Source organism: Apostichopus japonicus, chromosome 19, assembly GCF_037975245.1.
Source record: "Apostichopus japonicus isolate 1M-3 chromosome 19, ASM3797524v1, whole genome shotgun sequence".
NCBI lineage: Eukaryota > Metazoa > Echinodermata > Holothuroidea > Aspidochirotida > Stichopodidae > Apostichopus > Apostichopus japonicus.
In genome coordinates this window covers 20,311,814-20,328,873 of record NC_092579.1, presented here as the reverse complement: position 1 = coordinate 20,328,873, position 17,060 = coordinate 20,311,814, and the positions used below count along the sequence as shown (strand labels likewise).

Sequence of the window (17,060 nt, the reverse complement as noted above, 5' to 3'; positions counted from 1 at the left end):
GTAGCGCCATCTATTTTGAATTGTACTTCGAACCGCGGTTTCAAGATGCCTCACAACACCGACGAGACAAAAAAATCATTTGCGTGGCGTTATGTTAAAATGAGAACTTTTGGACACGAATGGTGCATTCTGGGGTATATTAAGCTGTAAAGTAGGTCTATAGTGAGGTCGACATGTAAGATTGTGCAATAACTAATTTGCTATGGATATAGTATGGATCTGTGTCTTAAGAGGCTGACTACTTAATTAATTACAGCTATTCGGCAAATGCAAAGAATGACAGAGAAATTGACAGATGAACAAAATAAACGATCGATTTTACCAGTTTAGTCCTTCATTTTATTTAGTTTGATTTAATATGCACAAACCTTTCCATAAGTTGAACAAGTACTCAAATATATACTTAATTCTATCTTATCCAATCTGAAATTTAATTGATGGAAACATGGTACATGTGAAGGGTACACACAGGGGAAGGGGGGGGGTTAAAATAACCCCCCAAAAAGCATCAGCAAATGACTGCACTTCTTAGCACATTGCCTAAGTTCCTTAAATTTATATTTAAGATATAAGGGGATGAGTTGCATGGTGGATTGTAGTATGGGGAAGGAGGTGCAGGCTGTGAGGGGTGAAGGAGGGCCACTCAAGGAGGGTCACTGAAGGTACCACATTTTAGACTTTGGACAATTTGTCTTTGCTTACATTGATGTCTTCTGTCAAGTCTCATGAGATCATATATAGATCATTAAATTTACACTCAGTCATAGAGAGGGTGGTGAGAGGGATATGGAGGGTGCTGGGGAGGGTCTGGGGGCATAGGGCTATTCCATATTTCAATCTGCAACATACCATACCCGACCGATTCCTTCCATTCATAGTCATCAAATACATGGTTTTGTTCTACATTTTGCTAAACCATTTCTTCAGTCAAAGTTTTAGCCATGCTACGTTGTAATGACCCTATGACTTGGACAATAGAGCTAATGGGTGGGAATGGTGGGTTGGGTTGTATTTTGCAAGAAAAAAAAAAAAGTTTAATATTAAGTCATCATATTAAAAAGAACAAGCTCAAAATTGATTCATTATCATATTGCCCATAGATTATTCAGGAACAGAATCATTTTGATCGCATATTCACATACAAGAGTCACTCTTTGACAATTACGAAAGGTTTCGATCTAAGATTCATCATAAATTACATTATCGTACAAAAGAAACAACCGGTCTTTCACCATCTTGATAAACAAATGACAATACTTATCTTACATGTCGCATTAGTCCATTTTGTCATCTCTGCTCACGCAGACATACATACATACATACAGACACAGACATAGACATACATAATGACCCATACAGGTAACTGAGTTGGATTACAAATTGATATAACAATGATGAAAATAGCTCCTATCTTTTCTCTCTTTTTTTCATCTTTTTGTACAAATTATAAAAATTTCAGATAAAATTAAATCCATGACAACCTTCTCTGCCACGCCAAAAAAAAAAATATGAAATGAGCAATTAACACATTAATTTAGTCACTTAATTTTGGTTAATAAAAAAAAACCCAGAAAGCCAGAAAAAATCAAGAAAGTAGAAGGGGTAAAGATAGGAATGATTTTGTAACTAACAGGGCGAAATGTTTTACCTATCCAATCACCGATCATATCAATTTTCAGTGATTTCTCTCCATTTTCCTTTGCTAGTGTAGAAGTTAACAATATATCATAAGTTTGAAAAAAATTATTTCATTTCTTCTCTTACATGTAAAATTAGCAACCAGTTTGCAAACATTACAAATTCCGACTTATGAAGCATTGAAGTCTCATGTTGCAAATATTCCATATTGCTGTTAACATTTCTATTTTGTATAAAAACATTAGAATATCTTCTTCATATTTTTACAAAGGAAATGGATATTGTATGTGTGTCAAATTCAACAACCTCACAGCCAAACTCCCTGCTTGTTAAGACTTTTATATTCAATACAAAGTCAGTTTTTTTCTTTTCATAGTTAAGTATGGTCTCACCAGACTTGTATATTCAATACAAAGTCAGTTTTTACTTTCATGCTCAGGTATAGTCTCACCAGACTTGTATATTCAATACAAAATTCGGTTTTTTAACCAATTGGTCTGATGAATACAAGAGACACGTTCATCTCTAATAAACATTGATTTTCCTAAATTTCAATTTTCTTTGCAAAATATCTACTCCCTTGACGGTGTATAGCACAAAACCTTATACAAACCACCACTGTTAGACCCAAGTTTAGCAATATTCACCATCTCAATAGGAACTTTTAATCAATCATAGCAACCAAAAAAACAAAAAAATACAAAATATATCTTCTTTGAAAGACTCCATTCTCAAAGTGAGAATATAATCACCCAAGCCTAGTCATAAAGTTTGGTCAAGATGGAGACCAGCATCAACAGCTAAAAGTAACAAATTTTGGCAATTATTTGTTTTTGTTTCAATTTTGAACGGAAACAGTGCAGTTTTATGTTCATTCTGTCTTGGTAGCATTGAGGGGATCGTCAAAGATGCTCGGAGCGCTGGTGTCGAATATCGAGTCCGAAACCTGCTTCTTGTCCGTCTTCTTCTTGGCCTTTTTCTTGGTTTTTGCCGGTGTGCCGCTGCTGTCCGATGAAAAGATGTCATCTGTGTAGATTGATGAAATTACCGAAGAAATGAATTAGTCGTGTAATTTGACAAACAGAAAGACAGACACATACGGTCGGACAAGCAAGTCTGGTTGGATTCCCTCACCCCTGTAGACCAATGCTTAAAGTTATATAAACTCACCTCCGCCTGTATTCTTAAACAGATCGGCATTCTTCTTAGTCTTCTTGGTCTTGGGTTTGCTGGCCGGTAAGTCCGCAAAGATATCCGTGGTATCCGCAAAGAGATCCGAGTCCGGCTTCACCTTTTTCCCTTTTGCCTTCTTTTTGGAAGCTGGTTTGGCAGCAAACAAGTCATCATCATCATCCTTGACCAAACACAAAATTGAAAAATAATTTAAATCTTTGATTCATTAAGACAAGTTGATGTGAGTAGAATATTCACTTAATTTTATTAAGGAATTGTTGTTATCAAATATTGAGTAAAAGATGACTTACTCATTCATAACAGTGGACAAAGGAATTTGTTATTATGACCACACCTCATTACTCCCCCCTCCCCCTCCCCCTCCCCTCCCCACATCATTTAGAACTCAAGGTCTTAATTCATCCATCCCTATTTTGATTTTGATAATACCTATTAAAAATCCAAAAAATCCCAAGTATGGAAAAGAGGAGAGAACTTGTGCAATATTTTACAAGCTGGTACCAAGAAAACACATGGCGCTTTGTCTTAGGATACCCCCCCCCACACCCCATAAATCCACCCACACCCCCAGGCTGGTTTGGTACTGCTATTCAATATATATATTCTTACTTCAACTGCTGCTGCTACTTTAGCTGTCGTCTTCTTCTTTGGTTTGGCTCCAGAAGATTCACCGAATAGGTCATCGTCAGGCACCGATTTTTCTGAAAATCACACGCAAAATTATTATTATTATTATTTACCCAATTTATATAGCGCTCTTTCATGCTTAAGCATGTTCAAGAGTGCTTTACAATGACAACAAAATGAAAAAACCCTTAAAATATGAATATGAAGAATAAAATTGACACAGCTTAAATATATAAAAAATAATCATAATAAAAAATAATCATAATAAAAATAATAAAAAATATATATATATATATATAAACGAAGGAAAGTGAGTTTTAAGTAAAATTTAAGTAACAAAATGACAAAACCCCTTAAAATATGAAAACGAAAAATAAAATGGACCCAGCTTGAATATTAATATAAGATTATAAATTGATATAATGATAAAATGATGTAAAATGATATACAGATCAATCGAAGAAAGTCTGGATGCAAAATTGAGCTATTAAACAGCAGAAATAAGATGAACATTATACAGACCAAACAGACTTGATGATAGAAAAGCTATTATAAGTCATTATGTAGATCAATGTTTTGAAAATATTTTACATTGGTGTTAAATACAGGGTTCGACTCATTGATTATTGCTATTCCCCGAGTCAGACTAATTCAGCCTATCCCACCTCTGAAAACGAAAATGAACAAATGACCATAAACTGATTCCCTCTTTGCTAACATTAAATGCACCTTCAGCATTTTGCCTTTTAACGTTTTCCTATAAACAGTGTAAATTCTAGCCAGAATCCATGCACTTAATGTTTCCAGGAAGGGGGGAGGGGAAGCTTTGAGAGGGAAGATTAGTTCTCCGTTACAAGTGTTAGGCTTACCTGGAGGAGGAGGTGAAATTGAACTTGAAGCAAACAAATCATCGTCCACATCTAACGAAGGAGACAGAGGTTCCTTCTTTGACTTTGATTTTTCTCCGAATAGATCATCTTCGTCGTCCATTACAATCGAACCTACTCTAGGTTTGACAGTGGTAGGAGGAACCTCAGCAAATAAGTCACCATCTCCATCCACGGGTTCTTCTGCAGGCTGCTTCGTTTTTGCCTTTCTGTTTGATGAATTTTCAGAATCCTGACTGCCACTGGAGATCTCCGAGCTCCCTCCGAGAGACAGGGGATCTTCCGCTGGAGGTTTATTGCTGTCTGAAAATATGTCACTTCCTGTCACGGTTTCACTTTTTATTTTGGGTCTAGCACCTGGACTACTGTCGAAGCCATCGGACTCTTTCTCGTCGCCGAACAAGTCGTCGTTCCCGAAAAGATCCTGTGATCTAGTTTTGCCGGAAGACGTGGGTGGGGCGACCGACCTCCAAACTGGAGGCGATCGCGATAGAATAGGAGGCGGAGACGGGTCGGGAAGATGGAAATCGATCGACGTATCTGGAATGTCTAAACCTCCAACAGCGCCCCCTATGTCTGCGGTGTCTTCGACCTCACCGAATAAGGACGGATTGGAATGTGTACCTGTCTTTCTCCTCGAGGGCAGTCTCCGTTTTCCGGTTGGACGCGCTCGTTGCTGTATATCGAGAGAAAATGTGACGGATATTACTTTGTTTGTTAATTTCCTTGTTTCTTTATTTCTTCTCATTCTTTCTGTTCTATACATCTTTGAAAGCTTAGCAGACAACATTTACATCTATTAAAAAAAGTTTGAAATTGAAAGTCCCAGAGAAAGGTGGTAACTCTTTTCCAAACTGTCTCTCAGTTGCAGAAATGGTTCTTAACAAGTCTTTGCAATTCTTCCAATATTTTTGCAGTAAAAATGGTCACTTCTGTCTGAGTCTTTTTGCCTATCATACAATTAGTCTGTCCTATCCACATTTCTAGCTGCCATTTTACAATTTCCTAGAAAATTTAAAATTAAAACTGTCACAGTCGGTGTCCTGAATTGCAACTTTGACTGGCTTCATCGTAATTTAACTGGCTACAAAGAAATTGGGATACAAAAGTAAAATGAGAGGAAATATGCTTGATGACAGATTAGAGAATCAGAAATTAATAATCACCTTTTGTAAGCTGGTCAGAGTATTTGCGGATACGGGTACGTCAAATCCGACCTCCCTTGGGGCATCTTCCTTCACTGGAGGGGCAGCACCGGGCTTCAGAGCGGATGGATTGATGGCTAAGTTGGCCTGTGGATGGACAGTTGTAACGATATTGTTAGATGAAATGTTGTAAATTTTCCAGGTGCTAAAGATCTTTTGGATTCATATTTCTTTATTTAACTAAATGTTGTAGAAGATTCAGATCTGCAATTTTTATGAACAGAATCGAGTCTCATAACTGTTGCAAATATCTACACATAAAATTGAATTGACATTTGTGTCCATAATTCACAGAATGAAGAAAAGGTAAAGCCACGCCAGGTTACTCTTTTCAGACATGCCAACCCCTCCCCGGGCCCCAATCCCTAATGGTGTAAACCTTGAAATTTCCATACAAAGAAATAGACATTGTTGCCAAAAACCTGGAGACTTCACAACATGTTCTTAAAATGAAATAAAAGTCATCGTTAAACAGTCTAACTAGTTGTCTTTACTCTTATTAAACAGAATTCACAAGTACTGCATCATTTATCATATGAAAAAAATCCTTGACTCTGTGTACATACTAAACCCTGTGTAAATACTCAACTCTGTGTAAATAGTAAACCTGGTGTAAATACTGAACCCCTGTGTAAATACTAACATCTATGTAAATATTTAACTGTGTAAATACCAAAATGTTCTTAACTTTGTGCTACCGGTGTATCTCTTGCATGTGCAACTTTAAAATCCCACAGTGAGAGTTGACAGGGGAGGCCTATTCTCCGTACTGAGCTATATAAACTCTATTCTTCACCCAACCTTGACTGTCTCAGGAATCTTGATACACTTAATTAGGTGTACATCTTGCCAATGGGAATAATGCCAGCATAGTTTAATATAGTTTGATATCAAATTTAAACTTAAGATTTAACTATTTACAGGACGATTACTTTGCAAGCATGCATTAACACAGGCCATGCAGGGTTAGGGATGCTGCAGTCTGACCTACTTGATGATTAATATGATGAACATAATGGCAGGGCACAACCACATAGACATCTAGGGGATAAAGTCATAAGGGATCAACCCCCCACCGGGGATAAAGTTATAGGGGATCACCCCCTCCCCCCGCCCCACTCCTCCACTGATAGACAGAATATATCAACAACAATAAACATTCCTATCGTACAGTACAATAAAATATGTGTATAGCACACATTAATATATGTGTAGACAGTACAACCTTAAACAGTTGAAAATGAGAGCATCTATGCCCTCTCAATTTTACCAAACTTTCTCAACGTAAAGGGGCACCCTTAAGATCATAGCTCCCCCACACCCACTCCCAAAATCACCCCTGCATACTTCTCACAAACACATTTACATTTCTTTTACAAATTGGATTTGGGCATTATGCCTCCCTTGTTTGCAACGAAAATATATCGGGCAGCAGGCAAACTGAATTGTCCCAAATTTCTAGGGGTCTTTGCGACGTTGCAAAAAATTTCACTCATTTCTACGATTTGCAAACGAAATAGGTACCCATGTAGAAGGCATCACTATACCTGATCATTTCCAAAGTATTATTTAATCGTTTTTCAACACAAAAACAACTAACTTGCCTCATGGCAGGACTAACTCACACTGATATTATCAGCTGACTATACATAGATATGTTGATAATCTTGTGTCCAGATTTGAATAAAAGCAACACCAGGTGCTATGTAGGGGCTATGTTGTGACATTGTAGGGTCTACTTAAATGATAGAAATAATACACCTTCCTTGAAAAAGGTCTGGCAAGTTTATTATAGAATTATTAGTGTGGTCTTGACCTTGAGACCTCAAGTCTTGCTGCACAAGAACCAGGACAGGATCCAGCCATTTGTATTGAAGACCACAACCAGCCGATCGGAGAGTCAGGCAGAGAGTCGAGACTACTCTCTAGACCCAGACCGGACTCAAGAACTACGACACTGATAGTTTTTCACATGCCTTGCTTAATATGCTGTTTCATGCACTGGCACCTTACAAATATCTTAACCTTACCTATATGTTTTCACATGACTAAGTGCTTTATCATATGCTCTGGCATGCACAATACTTTCCCTATAATTTCTCACATGGCTAGCCTATGTTCTCTGCATGCATCTTCACCTTATAAATATTCATATCTTTGCCCATTATTTCTCACATGGCTAGCCTATGTTCTCTGCTTGTATCTTCACCTTATACATATTCACACCTTTGCCTATTATTTGATCACATGCTTTGCCTCTGATGCATATTCATGCAGTATGTCGTCCCACGTGCCAAGCATATCTCATATTTCATGCACTGTTAAACACTTGTTTCCTGTCCTTGTGACTTTTCAGGTGACCATCTCTTTTCACACTTGTTCATGCATTGCTATAATTCTTTGCATGTATATAAAGTCCTCTCATGAACTGCTTAGTCTTCTCATGTATATACCATGTCTCATTATTTCCTTACTTGTCCTCTTATATCATAATGTAAGACTGTGTTGAGTCCTCTAATATTCTGCTATGTCCCACCATGTAATATCATATCCCATCATGTAGTTACTTGTCCTCTTATGTCATAATTTGTCATATAAGATTGTGTTGAGTCCTCTTATATTCTGCTATGTCCCACCATGTAATATCATATCTCATCATGTAGTTACTTGTCCTCTTATGTCATAATTTGTCATGTAATTCTGTGTTGAGTCCTCTAACATTCTGCTATGTCCCACCATGTAGTATCATATCCCATCATGTAGTTACTTGTCCTCTTATGTCATAATTTGTCATGTAAGACTGTGTTGAGTCCTCTAACACTCTGCTATGTCCCACCATGTAATATCATATCTCATCATGTAGTTACTGGTCCTCTTATGTCATAATTTGTCATGTAAGAATGTGTTGAGTCCTCTAACATTCTGCTATGTCCCACCATGTAATATCATATCTCATCATGTAGTTACTTGTCCTCTTATGTCATGCTTGTCATTTTAATATCACTACTTGCTCAAGTCCTCTGAAACACTCCTATGTCTCACCATGTTATGCCATGTCTCCTCATTCACTTACACATCCACATATGTCATGATTTGTCATTTAATAATACTTTGAAGTCCTCTAATGTCCTGTTATGTCCTATCATGTCTCATCATGCAATTACTCGTACCTACATTCATAACCTCACAGACACAGACCTACATCCAGGCAAGGTTAATGATAAGATGCATCTATTTTGCATATATGCAGGCTCGGCATCACACACCTTATACGAGTCCCCTTGAATCCTTGTGGTACCTGCATGTCTGTGATTTTCTTTGTTCCTCTGTTCTGGGACCAACCTTTCATCCATCCCGTTGAGCTTTCTGCTCCTAGGTTTGGGAGCTACTTGAGGAGGCTGTTTTTTTTTCTTTGAAGACGGCGGAGAAGGATATTCACCGACAGGCGATAGGGAATGTTCTTGTTTAGAAGATATCCTGTTTGGTGAAAGACCTATCCTTGGAAAAGGCTCATCGAAACCAGTGGGCTTCAACATAGAACTGCCAGACAGTCCTCCAGAGAGGCTCTCAAATAGTGACTTTTTCAAGAGGAAAGTTTCACGACAGGGCTTCCTAGCCCTGCCACTTCCAGCGGGACGACTTTGTTGGTCGTGGGAAGGACCGACTTCAGAGACAACCATGGATGGATTCCTCAGTCGCACTGCGCTACTAGGCACCGAACCGATCTGTGATTTTGGAGTTGAATGTTTTTGTTCTCCGTTCCCATGGTGATCAGACAGGATGGAAGCGATGCTGTTCTGCTGGCGTAGATCGCTGCGACCGATCGACCAATCGGACGAGGCATACCCACTAGAAGACGTTGAGGAGTAAGACACCTTCAAATGCCTCTCATCGACCGGGTTAAGGAATTCGGGAAGAATCGGCAGATCTCTGTACTCGAGGTTGCTATCCTCTGGGATATGATTTCCGTTCATCATCTTCTTGATGCTGCGACCCTCCGGTGGAATCCTCTCAAAGCACATGCTGACGATGCTCTCGTGAGGCTTCTTAGTTAAAAACTTGGAAAGATCTGAACCTTCATTTTTTGGCTTTGGGGGTTTGGGGTGTGGAGGTATCTCCTTTCCAACTTGATGGCTTTTGTTAGGGAAAGATCTAGGTTTTACCTGAGGTGGATTGAGAGGGCTCTCTTTTGACGCATGACCAAACGATGACTCGATGGTCCTGTAGTCATCTGAGGTTGGACTTAGAGATGGTGGCTTGGGGGGCCTGGGGGGTGGGGTGAGACAATGGTTTGGGTCAGTCGGGGAATTTCGTTTGGCTTTAGCACGGTCGTTAAAATAACTATCATCGAATACTCCGTGCCTGGGGTGGAATGGGGAACTAATTTGACATTTAAGCTTTCTGGGCGAGTCGGGAGAATCGAGAGGCTGTGTCTCACTTAACGGGCTTAGCTGGTACGGACTCTGACATCTATTTTCCATGCAACGGGACTTCAACGGGAGACTTTTAGGGGGGCTTGCACACCTGAGGACCCTTCTTTGGTTGTATGGACTGGCAACATCTGCAGAGTGAAATGCCAGACTAGTCTCGGAGGAAGTGCTACTGTCCGAATCTCCAGAGTAGGATAATTTAAGAGGCGCGTGCTTGTAGCTCTTCTTTCTTCTCACGACACAGTTACCGCTGTCCTGTCGGTGGTCCGATTGGTTCGGGTGACGCGACACATTATTGCTGTGAAGGGTTCGAGGTTTTGGGAGAGGAGGGGGCGGGCGATCCCAGACCTCTATATCGGACGAATTATTCGCAGTGAGAGGGGCCTTGGGGATCAAGGTGGGACCGGATCCTGACTCCTCCCAGTCAGGAGCTAATAAGCCGTTCCTCTTCATCGGAACCGGCTTTCTTTCCCTGCTTCTGTTCCGTCTCTTTCGTTGCGTCCATCTAGCTTGGTCCGTCAAGACGTCCTGGTCCGATAGGAATTCTCTCTCGCAGGGAGAACGGAATTCAACATATGGCGCAGCGTCGCTATTGACCAGGTACGATTCGTAAATGTCGTAGTGACGCATGGGGAGCGGTGAAGAGGGATCTTTACTGTAACTGGCTCCGCCCTGATGACAGTGGCTCCCTACATCCTTACCTCCATAGTCCTCCTCTAGATGGTATCTTCTACCATTTTCTACATACCGCCACTTGGGTGGGGTAAGGTGCTGTTCCCTGGAGTGGGATCTCGGATGTTGGACCTGCGGGACCCTCTCGGGAACCGGAGGAGAATGGGTGGATTCTCTGTTACTCGAGGACAGGCTACCGGAGGGGGATCTAAATTTACCGGCGTTTCTCCGAGATATGGAAGTCTGAGGTATTTGTGGGAGGGGTTTGTCTGGATGGTACGTGTGAATACCCGGGTCATAATCCCTAGTAAAAGGGGCGTGCTTTCGAAACTGGCGAGGCTGAAAAGTAAAGACAAGCCATGACGTGGAGATTGGTATAAAATTGCCTAGATTTCTACAATAGATAATATCCTTCTGATTTAACTGTTATATGAAGAATACTATATTTAATAAGATATGGTTTTTACTAGGCTGTCATTTCTGGGCCAAAATTATGAATGTAAGAATCTCTCTTACAGGGATGAAAGTAAACTACCACTAATTATTTTTTCAAATTTTGATCTCAATTTTAAATATTTTCTTCTTCTGAGATTAATATGCATATCACCTGTAATAAACTAAGAACTAATCTGAGCAGAAACACTGAAAAGAAAAAAGAATGGTCAATATGTATAAGGTGTATGAATTTTGAGATTTTGTTCAAGAAAGTGGAAACAAACTTCTTCTTTTCAAGAGCTGCACCAATTACATTCAAACAAAATTCATCCAATGATATTATCGTTTGAAACTTTAACATGGTCATGCAGTAATATTTAGGGAACATTATAAAGCATGCTGAAAAGATTATGGCTGTGGTGATCGCACTATATATCACATGCAACCTACAAACTACTGAATATTCAATACATGCAAATTGAAGAACGAAAATGTTCGAACATAAAAACTAACTTCTACAGGAGTGCATAAAAGTCATTTTAATTGAAGAAGGTGTCAATAAAGAACAAAGAATTTTCTTCCGAAAAGAGAGTTGGATCAATGACAGCAACAAACAAATGCTAGCCAAGTGAATGAAGATACAAAATAGTCCATGTTGTACTGAAGCTTATTTTACCATAAACCTTCAGTACAAAAGAAAGTGTTGTACACATTTCATAGACACGTGACCCTCAGGATATATGAACACAACCTACACCAGCAGGTCTTTTTCATAACTCCAGTTGTAGAGAATAGAACACTCGGTACATAAAAGGTGTAACTCATTGAGAGAGAAGAGATAAGAATCTTTAAGTAGACCGCATGAAAGAGCTCTCGAATGAGGTATCAAAAGCTCTGCCAAACAGAATAATTCAGTTCGACAAAGAAGATACAATACCGAAAAACTTTGTTTACCAGATATAAAATTCCACCTAGATCCAAAAATGTCCACAAACTGTAAGCGAGAGACAGATAGGTCAACGTATCGGAAAGACTCTCCGATTTGTTATACTTATGGTGCAGTCGCACCCATGTTGACCTGACCAAAGAGTCAGCATAAAGTACAACCATGACTTCAGTGACACGAGTACGACCTCAGTGACAGGAGTACATACAGTCCATTAGTTTACAGTTCCTGTAGAATTCCAAGTCACAGCCTAAATTAGAAAACAATTTATTGTATGCATGCTTGTATGTTGCACTCAAAATGTACATACCACTACACAATTTGCATTGTGCAATAAATTAAGCATGTTGACAAACCATAGAGTGGATGTTTCATAAGGTGACAGTTAATTACCAAGTAGAGCCCTGTTTTCCCCCCTTGTTCTGTTACTTTTATACCTTTCATATACTACTATTATGTATAATTATTATGATAGTCAGCTATAAAGGTATGAAGGGGCAATCTAGTTAAACCTTGTTTCATCCTAGACAGCTTTGAGTTTTTCAAAGTACATAACCACCTTTGGAATGAACAGAAATATAACATATGGCACACATTAACTACCGTAGTGTGTGTCTTTCAGCAACGGTTGTATATATTCATTGCCTTAATACTAACAACTACAAGCAAGAAGTTACATATTTAACATATTGATAAAAATCATGCAGTTTAAAATGTACAGAGTGTGGGCACAGATATTAATCGCAACTGGTCAAAATATGACGTAGATAAAAGAGGAAAATCAGAGAGCGTGCAGATTTTATGATATCCATCAAAAACATAAACAACTTGAATACAGTAATGCTACATAACATCTGACCAAGCAAATGAATATCCTGTTTATAAATATGTACTTTCATGTATTTATACTGGATTTTTAATAAACTTTGAGATACATATCCCATACTGTAGTAACTTATACCAGCACAACTAGAGACACAGGCACTAGACAGCTGCATGCAGAGCTGCGCATGGTAGCCCTTTGCCCGAGACATCTTTTGTGCACTCTAGATATAATAGTGATTCATTATGTAACGACCGCAAGATGTACAGGAACACATCTGTTACCTTATTATGTCATTTCTTTGCAGTGTTTTTAAGGATGGAATCAAACGCAAATGAAGGGATATGTGAATCAAAGAATTCAAAAAGGAAAAAGAAAATAATTATTTCAACAACTAAAATAGAGGGGGAATGATTAAAGAAAACAGGATAACTAAGTAAGGAATAAACAGAATTTAAAATAAATTGAAAAACCAAAACTACTTGGGAGTAAGAGAAGCATTTCCAAAGGTTAACCTACAACCTACAGTCTGTCCTTACACTTTACACCAACAAAAAAATAAAAAAGGGGGGAAAAAAAGTCAGTGTCTGAAAATGTGACCAATTCCTTGTCTTTCTGTTTTCTCTCTGTGCATAGAATTTACCCATTTTACTCTATTCTTGCCCCTAGGTATTAAACATTTAGTGTGTATATACAAAAATTTGGAACAAAAAAAATCATATTGTGTTTACTACCATATTTCTTGAAACTTCTGATGGAGTCATCATTTACATTTAATCATTTTTCCCCTATGGGTAAAGAGTATCCACTAATGTTCACTTTGTGTGTAAAATTGCAACTTTTCTTTTGTTTTTTACATTACTTTGTTTGTTTTTCCTATGTTGCTTCTTTCCTAGGGAGTCTACAAGCTCTGTTTCTGATAGGCCTCCAAATTCTATTCCGAATTTTAGTTAACTTAATCCTTTCTTAGTAATTTTTGTTTGTTTTTGTAGCTTTAAACTTGAAAGTGGTAATAAACTCCTGAAATCCTGACTTCAAAGTATGAAAAGGTGTCAGATGATGTGTTCCTTAAATACAAAGTTTAAAAATGTAACTTTGGTTCTTGTCAATGTCTCTTAATCTTCATTACATACATCATATACAATTATGATGACTTCACACAATCTTTTTTTTTTTCCATATCCACTTTAATACTCTAAAATCTCCTCAACTGCATCATCTTCCTATTACTTTTCTTTGAAACACTATTTCATTATTTCTTTAATACAATATTTTATTTAAGTTGTCTGCATACTCATTTTTAAATTCTCTTGCAGAAAAAAGAGACCATCATGGTAAATAAAGTGAATCAAAAATTGCAAACCTGTAGAGCACTGATCCTGCTGGAAGGTGGTGGACTAGATGGTGAGACCAACGGAGGGGGGGTCTTTATAGGTGCTTTGGCAGGTTTGGCGGCAGGTTTGGCCGGTACCTTGGAAGGCTTCGGGGATGTAACGAGGGGTGGGGAGGCATGCAAGGGTGACTGAGGTTAAGAAAAAAGAATGGAAGGGATGTTAGATTCAGGAAAAACAAGAACACAAAAAATAAAAGAGGAATGTATGGAAAATATCTTTGAAAGTGATTACAGCCTGCCCTGAAGGACCAGACAGGGTTTTTTGGGGAACTTATCTAGAGGAGATACAGAGGGTGTGAAGGAGGTCTCTTTTGAAAATAAATTGTGCCAATGTTGACCAAATATGTGATACAATTTTTTGCAGACATACATATTAGGATAATTTTATACAGCATAGGCTTTGGAAGTCATTCCCATCAGTGTAAACCATCATCAAATGATAACATGAAAATGAAGGTGGGGGGCCTTCTTCGATTTAATATGTATATAACTTGACCTGTTTGCCCATCTCCTTACCCCTAGCACATCATGCAACATTTAACTACCAAAAAAAAATCATTTGTAGACAATGAAGCCACCAGCAATCATCATCTCAATAGGAAAAAATTCAAAGCATACACAAATAAATAAGAAACATTTTAAGGAGTCACTCAGATCATTGAAGTGAAGTGGAATCTAATTTTGAAATTGCCGTTATTTACTTTCTAATAGGATCCCATAAAGGTGCGAAGAGATTAAAAGTATATTAAGATGAACTTAATGTGACCACAAGTTGACAATTAGGGGGAAAAGTTTTTCAAAGCTTTGGCAAAACTCAAGAGGAGGAGAAAAGAGAAAAAGTGGATTGCAGATTATTCTCTCCTCCAAGCACTCTTTCACACCTCACCTCACCCCATCCCCACCTCATCCCCACCTCACCCCATCCCCACCACACCCAGATCCACCAAATGTAAAATATTTTCTTCACTCATGCACTGTTAAAGACTGATAATGACAATGACTAAACTTAAAAGGCAATAAAGATGACATTTCTGTGAAATTTCTAGTAGCATGCAATTAATAAACAAATAAAATCTCTAAATCTTTAAAAAAGTCTTTGTTGCTCTGAGTGTTACATCCATCTTAACCTGCTTTAGCTCGAACGACTTGGACGTCGCTTCAGTCTCCCACAAGTTCAAACCATTTCTGACATGTTTTAAGTGCAATGTGCAAACAGAACTCTATGATTCAGACAGTAAGAATGATCTAACATCCAGCCTAGGTTGCTAATTTTCCATACTGTAACTGTGGTAGGCTAGGTAAAACTTCCAAACCTAAGGCAAATAATAACACCATAATGCATCAACATATAGTAACAGCATGTCTAAATATTTTAGGATCCTGTTGATTCTCACATTACTTTTTGATTAAGCAGTTCCACAAACACCTCCTTCCATGAAATGGTACAAGATATGGAACTTTATTTTTTCATTGGTTTGTGGTTTCACATGGCTCGGATCCTACCTTTGATGAGACGTGTTCAGCTGGTGGGGTCTCTTTGGAGGATGGAGGAGATGACAGAGGAGAAGAGGGTTCTTTTTCACTCTCTGATCTGCTGGAGCTAGATCTCTTTTTGACTATGGTGGTCGGATCCATACCACCAAACATGGACACAGCTCCGGCTAACTTCTTACGTTTCACTGGTTCAGCTTCCTGAACAAATTATAAAACATTGAAAACAGTTATGGACCAGTTAATCCCTGCTGCACATTATGATTATTCATCCCTGATAAATGGGGTGATAGTGGGGTGAGGGGCTAAGGGTCAAGGCAAACCAACCTAATGCTATTTCAAGCTAGTCTTTACAAACACAAGTGTCTACAACCAACAAGTCGTGTTATTGTTTACTAATAACCCAATTGTCAGACTAAAATTTCATCATAAAAAAAATGTACCAGATCTTAACTATTTTATAACAAGGCACTGCAACCGGTAAGGCTTTAAGCATTTGGTCTAGCTTCTGTAAAGACAATGACCATGTCGCACACATTAGCTGTGTAATTTAATGTACCAAACTTACTAAACACTGTACGTCCAAGCGTATTTCAAGGAGGATTGAAAAAGCCCCGCAAAAGAAATAGCCGGTGTCCCTGGACTAACATTATATAAGATTGAAAAGAAAAATATTCCTCCAGAGTCGGATATCAAGAAACTTGAGCAAACCTTGGCTTGACTTTGGTCCTCTTCAACTGCCTCTTCCTCCTCCACCTCCTTGGTCGTTTCCGACTTCTCTCCAAATAGATCATCTCCATCATCATCATCCTCTCCAAATAATCCTCCCCCTCCTGTCGTCGTTTTCTTCGTCTTCTTCTTTGTCACTTCCTTTACCTCCACTTTCTTCTTCTTTTTTTCTTTAGCTGCCGCAGCGGGTTTTTCTTTTGGTTTGCTCGGTGGGGCTTCCTCTCCGAATAAGTTGTCGCCGTCATCCTTTGACTTGGCCGTAGAACCACCTCCCCCAAACAAATCATCTTCCTCCTCGTCGCTGAAGAGGCCCCGAGAAGAGGAGGACCTCTCCTTAGTCTTTGGAGCAGAAGACTCACGAGATGGACTAGTGGGGGACTCAGGCTAACATGAAATCACAGAGAAAGTTAACAGGGCTGTTCACTACAGATTTGAACCCTCTGTTTTCCATAAGAAAAAAATCTTATGAAAAGAAATTTACAGAAAAATATATATATAAAAAAAAACATGCTGTTTGCTGGGATAAGACTGAAATAAACACTATGACACTATGAAATCCTTTCTGTGTTTGATAATGCAAGTGAGCTGAA

The 17,060-nt window shown here is 38.7% G+C and overlaps 1 protein-coding gene across 1 annotated transcript in view; it reads right to left on the bottom strand.

The window, feature by feature from the left end:
• Positions 1-1,078: 1,078 nt before the first annotated feature.
• LOC139959607 (uncharacterized) overlaps positions 1,079-17,060 on the bottom strand; it is a 44,222-nt gene continuing 28,240 nt past the window's right edge. Inside the window, exons 23-30 of the mRNA XM_071957341.1 lie at positions 16,453-16,854; positions 15,754-15,942; positions 14,221-14,379; positions 5,513-5,638; positions 4,329-5,022; positions 3,442-3,533; positions 2,809-2,992; positions 1,079-2,664 (exon numbers count right to left, since the gene is read on the bottom strand). Of these exons, the coding sequence (XP_071813442.1) occupies positions 2,510-2,664; positions 2,809-2,992; positions 3,442-3,533; positions 4,329-5,022; positions 5,513-5,638; positions 14,221-14,379; positions 15,754-15,942; positions 16,453-16,854 (2,001 nt within the window). The 3' untranslated portion in view covers positions 1,079-2,509. The remainder of the gene's footprint in view (positions 2,665-2,808; positions 2,993-3,441; positions 3,534-4,328; positions 5,023-5,512; positions 5,639-14,220; positions 14,380-15,753; positions 15,943-16,452; positions 16,855-17,060) is intronic.